Here is a 13,749-nt window from a genome sequence, read left to right as displayed (position 1 = left end):
AAATTTATATAAAATATGAGTCACAAGGATATAATACAAATGGAATACTTACAGTCCAACAGATTAAACTTGTTAATAAGTGAGTTTTGTTTTTTTCCTTTATATAGTGTTGAGATTTTTAGAGAACCCAATGTGTCTCTTGGGATCAGTATTGTTGGTGGACAAACTGTTATAAAACGTCTAAAGAATGGAGAGGAACTTAAAGGTATATTCATCAAACAAGTTTTAGAAGACAGTCCAGCAGGGAAAACAAACGCACTTAAAACTGGAGATAAAATACTTGAGGTAAATGATGTTAAAGTACTGTTTTTATTGGAAACATACTGTAAGACAGTGAAATAATCATTTAGCTCGAAGACCTTTCTTTATGTGTTGGGGACCGTGTATGTACAGTCGGTGTGCTCTATTTATATGCCTTAGTTTGTACATTGTATGCACAATTTATGAGTTTCTCAAGTGAGTGGGGGTGGGGGTAAACAAATAAAATGATAAAAGAAAAACTTCAGCTGATTGCAAAAAACACTTTAACTAACAAAGGGCTCTATGTAGAACAGGGCAGATGGTAGACATTATGCTTCTCCTACATTCTTTAACAAGCTATAAATGTTTTTCTTGAAGCTCTAAATTTTATAATTGTGTGTTAGTAGGATATCTATGCTTGTTTAGAGAAAGAAATTGACCCTGGAAGGTTGAAGACTATTGAGCGGGGAGGATCCATGATTTGCACCTGATATGCTTCGTGGGTGCTAAGTTTTAAAGACACATCAGGCCGAGCATGGTGACGCATGCCTATAATTCTAGCACTTTGGGAGGCCGAGGCGGGCACATCACTTGAGGTCAGGAGTTTGAGAGCAGCTTGGCCAACATGGTGAAACCCCATCTACTAAAAATGCAAAAATTAGCCGGGCATAGTGGCACACGCCTATATTCCCAGCTACTCAGGAGGCTGAGACAGGAGAATCGCTGGAACCCTGGAGGTGGAGGTTGCAGTGAGCTAAGATTGGACTGCCCTCTAGCCTGGGTGACAGAGCGACACTGTTGTCTCAAAGCAGAAAAAAAAAAGGCACATGAAACCACTGAGAATGCCCTGAGGTGTGAATGTGATACATTTCTTTCCATTGGGTTAATTGGGTGACACCATGGTGGGCACCTCTAATCCCATAATCTGCTTGTTCTTGATTCATTCTTTATGATGCTAACCATCAATCATGGTGTTTCACCTCTGGTAGAATACAAAGAGCCCTGGATATCATGGGTTGGAGTCAGAGTCTGTCCTTTTTATTTTCTATGTGTTTTTGGACAAATCATTAGACCTACTTATTTTGTTTTCAGATAAAATGGAAATGAGAATTCAAAATTGATAGCATTATTGTGAGGATTAAATTAAAGAACTACATAAAAGCTGCTCTGTATATACAAATGTTGAGTTATATTTGTGCTGTGCAATGTTTAAAACAATTTTCAAATATACTACTAATATGGCAATGAAGAAAATGACCAAAAGTCCCTTCCCTTATGGTGTTTACATGATAGTGGGAATGGGGGAATAGACAATAAAATAAATAAGTATATGTAGAACATCAGATTGTAATAAGTAGCTAGGAAACAAAATAAAGCAGGGGAGGAGGATAAGGAGCGTCGGGTTCAGGGGGATGGTGAAAGCAATAGTCGCACTTTTAATAGCTTTGTTATGGAAGATGATATTGGGACAAATAGAGGAAATGAGAGAGTCAGCCATATGGATATGTGGAGGAAGAAAAACATGCAAAAGCTCCGAGGTAGGAGCTTGCCTAGATGTGTTCAAGGAGTAGCAGGAAGTCCAGCAATGATAGCATAGCGTGAACAAGCCAGAAGGGGTAAGAGAAAAGGGCTGAGGAGTGGTGGGAAGCCACATCATGTAGAGCCTGAAAGCTCTGGAAGGTCTTCTGCTCTGAATGCAGTGGAGAGTCACTGGAGAATTATGAGCAGGTAAGTATTGTTTCAAGGGAGTATTCTGGCTTCGGGGGCGGGGATGGAAGGAGGGGCCTCAGCCAGAAGGCTGTTGCAGTAACTTAGGAGAGAAAGAATGGCGGCCTGGACCAGAAGGAGGGCAGTCAGGTTGTAGCATATTTTGCAGGTGAATAATAGGACTTACTAACGGAATGGATGCGAATAAAGTGACAAAGATAATTGAAAAGCTTTTCAGCTTGAGAAATTGAAGATGGAATTTCCATTTGCTGAGATGGAGAATACTGTGGGAGGAACAGATTTGGGGAGATACGTTTTAGACATGTTAGGCTAAGATGCCTATTTGACATCCATATAGTGATAGTCATTTAGATAAACAAATAAGGAGTCCCGTATTCTTACTAATTTTTTTGGTCTTTTTCCTCAGTTTCAGTTAAAGTTTGTCTCCCACTGTGATTATGGATTTGTTTGCTATTCTTTGTAATTCTGTTGGTTTTGCTGTATTTAGTGGATTTGTTGGTGATTTGCTTTTGACATTATGTAGTTTTCCTCTTTATTCCTATTAGTTACTTTTTACCTTAAATTCTATTTTATTAATATTGGTAACCCTGTTTTATTTTAGTTATTAATTTACATGGTACTTTGCTTTTTTTTTGAAATGGAATCTCTCTGTGTCACCCAGGCTAGAGTGCAGTGGCACTATCTCGGCTCACTGCAGCCTCCATCTCCCAGGTTCAAGCAATTCTCCTGCCTCAGCCTCCTGAGTAGCTGGGATTACAGGTGCCCACTACCTTGCCTGGCTAATTTTTGTATGTATTGGTAGAGATGGGGTTTTGCCATGTTGTTCAGGCTGATCTCGAACTCCTGACCTCAGGTGATCTGCCCACCTCAGCCTCCCAAAGTGCTGGGATTACAGGCATGAGCAACATATAGCTAAATTTTGTTTTTTAAATTCAATCATCTAGAAAATAAGTGAGGTGAATTCACTTTTACTTTGATTACTGATCTATTATAATTTAATTTTTTAATATTTATTTTTGTATTATAGTTTTCTTAATGTATTTTGAAATCATCATAAATTCATAGGAAATTACAAAGAAGTATATGCGGAAGTCCCATGTAACCTTCACTCAGTCACCTCCAATTTTAATATCTTATACAACTATATTATAATAGCAACACCAAGAAAATGACATTGACTCAATCCGTAGTTTATTCAGATTTCACCAGTTATGCATGCATTGATTTGTGTGTGTGTTTGTAGCTCTATACAGTTTTATCACATGTAAAACCTTGCATATGCACCACCACGATTGAGAAACTCAACTGTGTCATCACCACAGAACTCCCTTGCATTACCCTTCTGTATTAGTCCGTTCTCAACTGCTATGAAGAAATACCTGAGAGTGGATAATTTATGAAAGAAAGAGGTTAAATTGACTGACAGTTCCGCATTGCTGGGGAGGCCTCAGGAAACTTATAATCATGGTGGAAAGAGAAGCAGGCACCTTCTTCACTTTCGATTGCCTCTTCCCTTTCTCTCTCATCCCTAACTTCTGTCAACCAGTTTTCTGTTTGTTGATGTCTATAAATATGTTATTTCACTATTATCTCATAAATGCAATTATGCATTATGTGTTTTTTTTGAGATTGCCTTTTTTTACTTAGCATAATCTCCTTGAGGTTCTTTCAATTTGTTGTACACATTAATAGTTCATTCCTATGGCTGGGTGAGGTGGCTCACACCTGTAATCCCAGCACTTCGGGAGGTGGAGGCAAGAGAATGGATTGAGTCCAAGAGTTCAAGATTTGCTTGGGCAACGTAATAAGACCCTCTCTCTACAAATAAACTACCACTTTCTTCCTTTTTGTTGAGTAGTTGTCTTTGGAAATTCAGGCTGCCAAAACAAAATACCATAAACATAGAAATTCCATTATAGTTTTGAAGGCTGGGAACTCCAAGATCAAGGCATTGGCAGATTCAGTGTCTGGTGAGGACCTGTTTTCTGTGGGGCCAGAGATGCCCTTCTCACTGTGTCCTCACATAGTAGAAGGGATGAGCTAGCTATCTTGCGTCTCTTTTATGAGGCCACTAATCCCATTCTTGAAGGCAGAGCCGTCATGACCTAATCCCTTTGTAAAGGCCCTAGCTACCTCCTAATACCTTCACCTTAGAGGTTAGGATTTCAAGATATGAATTGTGAAGGACACATTAATTCCAACCATAGCAGTGGCATTTCATAATATGGATGTACCAATTTGTTTAATCATTCACCCACTGAAAGACACTTGGGTAGTTTTTAATTATTGACTATTACAAATAAATCTGCTCTAAATATTTGTGTACAAATTCCTGAGTGAAAGTAAGTCTACATTTCTCTAGGATAAATACCCAAGGGTGCAATTACTGAGTTTTATGGTAATTTTACTTTTGGTTTTGAAAAGAATTGTCAAACTCTTTTCCAGAGTGACTGGCTATACCGTTTTACATTCACACCAGCAGTGTTTAAGTTTCTCCATATTCTTACCAACCTTTTCCCTTTACTCTCACACTCAGAACACTAGATGTCACCAGATGTGTAGGAGTTTCCCCCATACACTAAGCAGTTCTCCAGTGGACACCAACTGGATATCTTACCATTCTGTTCAATTCCGATACTATGTATCTGGAGATAGTGTCAGATCCCCAGCGGACACCAACTGTCTTATAATTTAATTCAATTCCGATACTATGTACTTGGATATAGCATCAGATCATACAGTTGAGGGCTTGGTCCCACAAGATTGCCCCCATGTCAGACGCCAATCTTAGTAGGTTGTCACCTATACTTCTGACCAGCTGGCTACAAACCAGAATTCCCACTTCCCTCCCCCTGAATTTTGTTAATTTACTAGGGCAGCTCAGAGAAACACTTACTTACATTTACTGGTTATACAAAGGTTACAGATGGACAGCCAGATGAAGAGATGCATAGGGCAAAGCGTGAGGAGGAGGGCACAGAGCATCCACACTCTGGGTGTACTACCTGCCACCCTTCCAGCATGTCAACATGTTCAACAACCCAGAAGCTCATCAAATCTTGTTGTTCAAGGGTTTTTACAGAGCTTCATCTCTAGCCCCCACCCTCACTTCTTGGAGATCGTGGGGGAAGTGCAGGGATTCTCTAATCCTTTGGTCTTTCTGTGACTTGCCCCATCCTGAGGCTATCCGGGGGATCTACCCTAAGCCACCTCAGTAGCATGGACTCACATGTGAAAAGGGCTGTTAATGCATAACAAAAGACACTCCTACCACTCAGGAAACTCCAAGGGTACTCTGTGACAAGAACAAGGACATTTCATATTATACCACAGGCACACACATCTGTGTCCTCAGCTTCTCATGTGCTCACTTCCTCCTCAGCCTACTCAAGGTCAGTGGTTGGCCGCTCCAACCCCTCCCTTGCATGTGCTTCCTACTCTTGATCCTCTTTCCTTTCACTGAACTTGTCTGGGAGAATCCCCTAGTTAAGTGCAGCTCTGCTTATTCCAGGTCTCTAGCATGGCTGGAAAAACAACCAGCCATGGTATCTGGTCTCATTAGAAGCTCATGAGCACCCCCTTAAGCGGGTCTTTAGTTTTGCCCTGCTGTCCTGTAATTTTCTCCTAGCTGGTTCAGTCTCCAGTTTTTATAAGTGATATGATTTGACTGTGTCCTCACCCAAATCTCATCTTGAATTGTAGTTACCAAAATCCCCACATGTCATGGGAGGGACCCAGTGGGAGGTAATTGAATCATGGGGGTGGTTACCCCTGCTCTGCTGTTCTTGTGATGGTGAGTGAGTTCTTACAAGATCTGATGATTTTACAAGAAACTTTTCCCCCTTTTCTTGGCACTTCCCCTTCCTGCCATGTGTTTGCTTCCCCTTCCACTATGATTGTAAGTTTCCTGAAGCCTCCCCAGCCATACAGAACCATGAGATAATTAAACCTCTTTCCTTTATAAATTACCTAGTGTTACGCAGTTCTTTATAGCAATGTGAGAACAAACTAATATGACAGGTAACTGTGCCAAACTCCTTATGCCTCTTAACTTAGTCTTGCTCTCAGTTTAAGGTCCTGGTTTCAGGTTTCATTGAGAAAATAGAGGCAGTTAAAGGGAACTTCCCCTGCTTCCAGTGCTCACCAAATCTTTTTTCTAACTGCCTCTGTAACAGCAAAGGAATTACATTTGTGCTTCTATCCAAAGCCAATCTCTCTAACTTGTACGGTAGGAATCATTTCCTCTTGACTATCCAAGGATATTGTCCTTACAGTTGTCATGTCTCTCCTTTATCATCCATTTTTTTCTCTACACTGTATCATTATTGCTGTAATATTTCCTCCTGTCTTAAAAACATCCCACATCCCTCTCCACCCACATTCCTGTTTCCTCGGTAGTCTAATAGCAAAGCAGTCTTCACAAATTGTTAGTATCCATTGAGACCATAGACCATCCCAGCATTTACCAAGGCTTTGTTACATTATACATTTGAAAACTTAGTTCTGTTAAACATGTTTTGGAAATGTGGAGTGCTCTTGGACATTTATGGGCATGTTAGCAAGTTACATTCTCTGAAATTTCTATAAGGAACTGTTTACACTTACTCAAATTTATTGAACACATAAATAATTTTAGTAAAAGAACTTGTGGATGTTTTTTGTTACTTCTTTTTAAACATAATTTGAGAAATGTTCAACTACTCGATTGTGGTAACAGGCGATTTGCTTAAAATATTATGCCTCTCAGCTTAATGGAGAGATGATAAAAGTCCATAGATATTCCCAGCCTCCTTTATCCCACTCGGAATTATGTACTGTGCTCCTGGCAGAGGTGACAGACATCTTAAGGTTCTGTTACTGTCCGAACTACCTGTTTTGGATAATTATATTTAACCAGGGCTGTTTTTATTAATATATTTGACTTATCTACTTTTCTAAAGGTGAAATGTTACTTTCCTTAAACATGTTGTCCTAAAATAGCCAAGCCTTTTATGGGCCAATCTTATTTTTTTTCTGACTGTGGTCTAACTCCTTAGACTCTGGTTGTTCTCATAACTAGGTAATACACATGAACTTTGAATTAACCTATCTGCAATATCTAATGCTGGTCTAATTGAAATAAGTTGCTCCTGTGTTTCAGGTGTCTGGAGTAGATTTGCAGAATGCCTCACACAGCGAAGCAGTTGAGGCTATTAAGAATGCAGGAAACCCTGTGGTGTTCGTTGTTCAGAGCTTGTCATCCACTCCACGAGTAAGTTTTAGTTCATATTTTCAAAAAGTTTAACAATACTCTGGATACCTGCAGACCAAGCTGTGCCCTCTAAATATTTTCCACATATTTTCATTGTAGTTCCCAAACTATAGTTAAAGTATGAGCTTCATAAAAATTTAGTCATTAAGTTCCCTTTTTTCCCCTCCAGTTTTGATCTTCTGGTCAAATTGGAGTCATTACAGTGTGCATTGGTTTAAGTTACTGCTCCTGGAATCAAACAGACCTGTTTTCAATTTCTTGATTCCTTATTTACCAGCTTTGCTAACTTGGAGGCAAGTTACTTTTCTGAGCAAGTTACTTTGTTTATGAAATACTTTGAACAGAGGGTCACGTGTCAAAACATTGTAGAGATACTATCACATGTTGTGTATATTTACTAAAAGATGTAAAAATAAAAACACGTTGACATGTTGTACTGTTGTGTGTTTTAATGTTAGAGATTCCAAATGTAAAAATAGCAATATTTAATCATAAAATTTTTCTTTTTCTTCTTTTTCTTTTTTTTGAGATGGAGTCTTGCTTTGTTGCCCAGTCTGGAGTGCAGTGGCACGATCTCAGCTCACTGCAACCTCTGCCTCCCAGGTTCAAGTGATTCTTGTGCCTTAGCCTCCCAAATAGCTGGGAGTGCAAGCATGTACCACTATGCCCCACTAATTTTTGTGTTTTTAGCAGAGACGAGATTTCACCTTGTTCGCTAGGCTGGTCTCAAACTCCTGGCCTCAAGTGATCTGCCCACCTTGGCCTCCCAAAGTGCTGGTATTTCAGGTGTGAGCCATTGCACCTGACCTACAGTTTTTCTTCTGTAATGAATTACTCCTGTGGTATGGAATTGGCACTGTGATATGAAATGTCAGTGGCAGGATATGGATTTTATACTACAATGTGCAACAGAAACATCACCCTTAAAACTGGAAGCAATAGGCCGGGCGCGGTGGCTCAAGCCTGTAATCCCAGCACTTTGGGAGGCCGAGACGGGCGGATCACGAGGTCAGGAGATCGAGACCATCCTGGCTAACACCGTGAAACCCCGTCTCTACTAAAAATACAAAAAACTAGCCCGGCGAGGTGGCGGGCGCCTGTAGTCCCAGCTACTCCGGAGGCTGAGGCAGGAGAATGGCCTAAACCCGGGAGGCGGAGCTTGCAGTGAGCTGAGATCCGGCCACTGCACTCCAGCCCGGGCTACAGAGCAAGACTCCGTCTCAAAAAAAAAAAAAAAAAAAAAAACAAAACTGGAAGCAATATTCTTTTTCTTCATTTTATAATGGAAGACAGCTGTTCAAAACATATACACTTCTTTTTTTGTTTGTTTCTGGGGACAGAGTCTCATTCTGTCACCTAACCTGGAGTGCAGTGGCATGATCATAGCTCGCTGTAGCCTTTATCTCCTGAGCTCAAGCAATCTTATTATCTTAGCCTCCCAAGTAGCTGGGATTACAGGTGCATGCCACTACACCTGGTGAATTTTTTTTTTTGGTTTTTTGACAGGGTCTCACTTTGTTCCCCAGGCTTACATATGCACGTCTAACTGCATATTTTAAAAATTTATTTGCTTTCCAATATAGTTTTGTAGTGCATTCCAATCTGTTGTATGTCAAGGCAAAAAGAAAATAATACTTATATGGCAAACTGGCTGGGTATATGGTTGGCTATCCCAGTGGTGAGGGCATTGATGGAATATTTTGCATACTTGTAACCTGCCTATGCATAGTGAGCTGCAGCCTGCATTGGCACCTCTGCTGTGTCACTGCATTTTGCAGTGTGGTGCCTTCCATTCTTAGCACCATGTTTACACCATCAAGACTAATTGAGAGAGGTGAGCTGAATAAAGTTCTCTTGTTTTCATAAAATTTGAAATTCAATAAGAATTTTTAGAATCCAGTTTTTAATTCTTATAATATTGAGAATGTAGTTGAGGCCATGGCTTTTATTTTTGGAAACCTAGTTCGACAGGAAAATTGGCCAGATTGTTGTTTGCCAAATTATACTTCCAAATCAATAATTTTGAATGAGAATGAGCCAATCAAATTATACATTTGCGTGGCCAGCTGTGAATGCCCTGCCAAAAAGGCTAAGCTTTCAATCCAACCTTTGCTAGTGAGCTGAGGTGGAAAGTTTTGTTTGGATGACACAAACAGTGCAATTTCTTTCAATTATTCAAACAAAGAAAATCTCTTCAGCACCATACCATGCTCAAGTTACTTACTCCCTATGTAGTATAATAGAGTGCCACATTGTACATTCAGTTCATCAGGCATTGAACTATCTGTGATTCTATCCAAGGGAGCATATCCCATTGATGATGTTAATTACTATGTCCATGACTTGTTCCATTTTCAACTTTGTTTATAGGGCAAAGTGACTTTTCTTTTTTGAGACAGGGTCTTATTCTGTCCCCCAGGCTGAGTGCAGTGGCACAATCATGGCTTGCTGAAACCCCGAACTCCTTGGCTCAAGCAATCTTCCCAGTTCAACCTCCCGAGTGGCTGGGACCACAGACACACATCACCATGCCCAGCTAGTTTTTGATTTTTTCCTGGAGACAGGATCTCCCCTTATTGCTCAGGAAGGTCTTGAACTCCAGGCCCAAGCAATCCTCCTGCCTCAGCCTCCCAAAGTGTTGGGATTACAGGCATAAGCCACTGCACCTGACCAGGGCAAAACGATTATTATTGCGTGAGGCAAATGAAAGGAGAATCAAGTTTCATGTCTTTGTAAAATGGTGCTATTTTTGGTTTACTTATTATTGCAAGTAGTACTGATTATCCAGAAATAGAAAATATAGGCAATGCTTAATCATTTGTATCTAGTTTACATTAAATTTTGAAGTTTCCTTAAAACCCCCAAAATAAGTCATTTTCTAATGTTGTGTCCATCTAAGGCCTGATGTCTAAAAGTACCTTGGTCACATAAACATTCTCCTCAGCACTATGAATTGAGTGGTTGTTTTTATCTGTGTGCATTATCAGCTGCCTTAGGAGCATCACCAATACACCTTTTTTTTTTTTTTCTGAGACAGAGTCTCACTGTTGCCCAGGCTGGAGTGCAGTGGCACAATTTCGGCTCATTGCAACCTCTGCCTCCTGGGTTCAAGCGACTCTTCTGCCTAAGCCTCTTGAATAGCTAGGATTACAGGCATGCATCACCATACCCGGCTGATTTTTGTATTTTTAGTAGAAACAGGGTTTCACCATGTTGATCAGGCTGGTTTCGAACTCCTGACCTCATGATCCACCTGCCTCGGCCTCCCAGAGTGCTGGGATTACCGGCGTGAGCCACCACGCCCAGCCACCAATACACCTTTTAAATCTTCTCACCCTGACTTTCTCAAGCATATTTTCAGCCTTCTGGAAAAATGTGTGTATCTACTTGGATGTACTTGGCAAATATTTATTTGAGAGTAAGGCCTATACAACGTTTTTCTGTAAGGTAATTTTTTCCACTTAATAACGTAACTGCATTTCACAGAAATATCATATATATATATTTCATATTAAAAAATCCTTTTGAAATTGGGTCATATCTTCAGCTCATTATGTTTATCATCACGTGTTGCTTTCTTTCTTCCTATATTCCAATTGTACTTACCAATACCATTGTTCCATAAGGGTACCTACTTTTTTTGACACATGAACATTTTGCATATTAATCGCCTATAAATATATTTTTACTTTCACAAGAAATACAATCGTCTGTTTTCCTGAAAGGTGGAGTCTTATTGAGCATTTTGTCTTCTAAATTTTGCTAAAGATATATGTTCAGAAGAACATTTCTCTGCTATTTGAAAAACAATGGGCCACGCGTGGTGCCTCACGCCTATAATCCCAGCACTTTGGGAGGCCGAGGTGAAAGGATCACTTGAAGTCAGGAGTTAGAGACCAGCCTGGTCAACATGGCGAAACCCCGTCTGTACTAAAAATAGAAAAAGTAGCCGGATGTGGTGGTACACACTTGTAATCCCAGCTACTTTTGGGAGGCTGAGGCACAAGAATTGCTTGAACCCTGGAGACGGAGGTTGCAGTGAGCTGAGATCGCGCCACTGCACTCCAGCCTGGGCGACACAGCCAGACTTTGTCTCAACAACAACAAAAAAAAAAAAAAGAAAGAAAGAAAGAAAAGAAAGAGAAACATTATAGTGGCAACTGACATTCTGTCTCATCCCAAAGCTTCTATTTAGCATCAGCTAGTTTTTCCATGGGAGAAAGTAGTAGTGTGGGCAGGTAGTTTCTGATTTGTCAGGGAGGCAGTGTTTTGTTCAAGATTCTTCAGGACAAGGAACACATGCCTGTAAACCCCACCAGTCTTTGAAATCTGACTTAGGTTGTTATATGTATTAAACAGATGTAGAAATATTAGGTACTAGCACAGTGCCTCTTCACATAGCACTGTATATATATTAATGTATCATTACTGTTGTTTTTTATGTAAATGACACACTTCTGAGACTTTCTCATTTATTCTAAACTTTTTACATTCTGTATTAAAAATGAAAATTTAATCTTAAATTGCATTTAGGGGAAAATGGGCTTTTTGTTTTTAATTATCTCTAGGCAGGCAGTCTTTTAGTTTTCTGAGCAAGGAGTTTTTTTTTTTCTTTTTAATTTATTTATGTATTTTTTGAATCAGGGTCTTGTCTTGCCCTGTAACCCAGGCTGGTGTTCAGTGGTGCAATTGTGGCTCACTGTAGCCTCGACCTCAGCCCCACAAGTAGCTGGGATTATAGACACATGCCACCACACCCAGCTAATTTTTAAATTTTTGTAGAGATGGAATCTCCCTCTGTTGCCCAGGCTGGTCTCAAACTCCTGGACTCCTGCGATCCTGCTGCCTTGGCCTCTCAAAGTGCTGGGATTACAGATATGAGCCACTGTACTTGGTCTATTTTTTTCTTTTAATCTTCATGTCTCTCACCAGATTTTATGCCAAGATTATCTGTGCTAGCTCTTTGAGGAGCCTCTTTTTATAAAATTAAACTGGTTCATTTATTTATAAACATTTATTATGTACAACTATGTATTAGGCCGTTTCTGAACACTAGAGAAATAGTGAAAAATAACGTTGAATTCTGCTCTCATTAAGCTTATTCAGTGGTGGGAATAGATTTGTTAATTCATCCTTATGCTAATAGTGATAGTGGAATATTTATTGAGCACACACAGTGTGGGAGATAACATACTTGAACTGGGGGTACAATGATGAATAAGGTAAATCTACCAAACAAATGTGTTATCCTATGTTCTTGGATAATTAATTAGATCACCCCTAAAACTCTATTTTGCAAAATTTGATGTTTGGATGACAGTTAGTATGTGACCTTGTTTTTAGTCTCTTTCATCTTCAGCTTCTAGATCTACATATAGAAACCTGCATTTTTATGCCCTGATGGCATATATATAACTTTATAATATTTTAGAGTTATGTATCTTGTCAGATTTTCCAAGTTTTATTGTTTGCTTTGAATTGTACTTCTCATATTTTTACCTTTTAGATGAAGTTACAAAGTTAAGATTTTAGCTGTTTAAACAAATACATTTAGGAATGTAATGATAGGCCAGGCACAGTGGCTCACGTCTGTAATCCCAGCACTTTGGGAGGCTGAGGCGGGCAGATCATCTGAGGTCAGGTGTTCGAGAGCAGCCTGGCCAACATGGTGAAATTCCGTCTCTACAAAAAATACAAAAATTAGCTGGGCATGGTGGCAGGTGCCTCTTATCACAGCTTGTCAGCTGGAGAAGCGCTTGAACCCAGGAGGCAGAGGTTGCAGTGAGCAGAGATCGTGCCATTGTACTCCAGCCTAGGCGACAAGAGCGAATCTCCATCTCAGACAAAAAAAAAAGAAAGAAATAAAAAAAGGAATGTAATGATTGAAAAAAAATTCTCCATTCTGGAATGTCAGAGAAAAAAAAATGTGATGATTATGTCATTTAAATATTTTCTTCCCTCCACCCCTTTTTTTTGTCGCCGTAGGTCATTCCTAATGTACATAACAAGGCCGACAAAATCACCGGTAACCAGAACCAGGACACCCAAGAAAAGAAAGAAAAGGTAACTTGAACTTCTCAAGGCTTTAAAAAATGTTTTTGATTTTATTTTTTCCATATCTGAACTCTAATAAAAGTGGCTTTTTGATGAGTGTCAGCGTTGTAGAAGCACTATATTTATTTATTTTTTTCCTGCGAATATAACTGGTTCTTACCAGGATGGAGAACCGAAACGTGGTGCAGCATAGATGCAAAAATACTATAAACGGCCAGCCAGCCATCAACGTCTATAGCTTTCTTTCCCGTTCGGACAGGCTGGTTGTTTGTCCATTCCCAGAACGTGCCTCTCACACTGAGACTTTGATCTGGCTGCTCTCGCCTGGAAGTCCATTTCCCACATTGCTCTCCCATAAGAATCCTTTTCATTCTTCAAGGACCACATCAAAGGTCATCTCTCCTGAGAAAACTATCCTCCCTGTCAATCAGAATGAATCCTCCATTCCTGTTTGCCCACCTCTATTGAAGTAGAAT

At 39.9% G+C, this 13,749-nt stretch overlaps 1 protein-coding gene across 19 annotated transcripts in view; it reads left to right on the top strand.

Moving 5' to 3' along the window:
- Positions 1–13,749, top strand: part of PATJ (PATJ crumbs cell polarity complex component) — a 424,482-nt gene that overhangs the window by 162,680 nt on the left and 248,053 nt on the right. For all 19 annotated transcript variants that reach the window (XR_013401362.1, XR_013401361.1, XR_013401351.1 and 16 more), the window contains 3 exons: positions 108–285; positions 7,109–7,219; positions 13,205–13,282. Coding sequence is in view for 16 of the 19 variants with exons in the window: in XM_077954993.1 (XP_077811119.1) it covers positions 108–285; positions 7,109–7,219; positions 13,205–13,282 (367 nt within the window). In the remaining 3 variants the exon portion in view is untranslated. The remainder of the gene's footprint in view (positions 1–107; positions 286–7,108; positions 7,220–13,204; positions 13,283–13,749) is intronic.

This window comes from Macaca mulatta, chromosome 1 (assembly GCF_049350105.2).
Source record: "Macaca mulatta isolate MMU2019108-1 chromosome 1, T2T-MMU8v2.0, whole genome shotgun sequence".
Classification (NCBI taxonomy): Eukaryota; Metazoa; Chordata; class Mammalia; order Primates; family Cercopithecidae; genus Macaca; species Macaca mulatta.
This window is presented reverse-complemented; position numbering and strand designations above follow the sequence as displayed.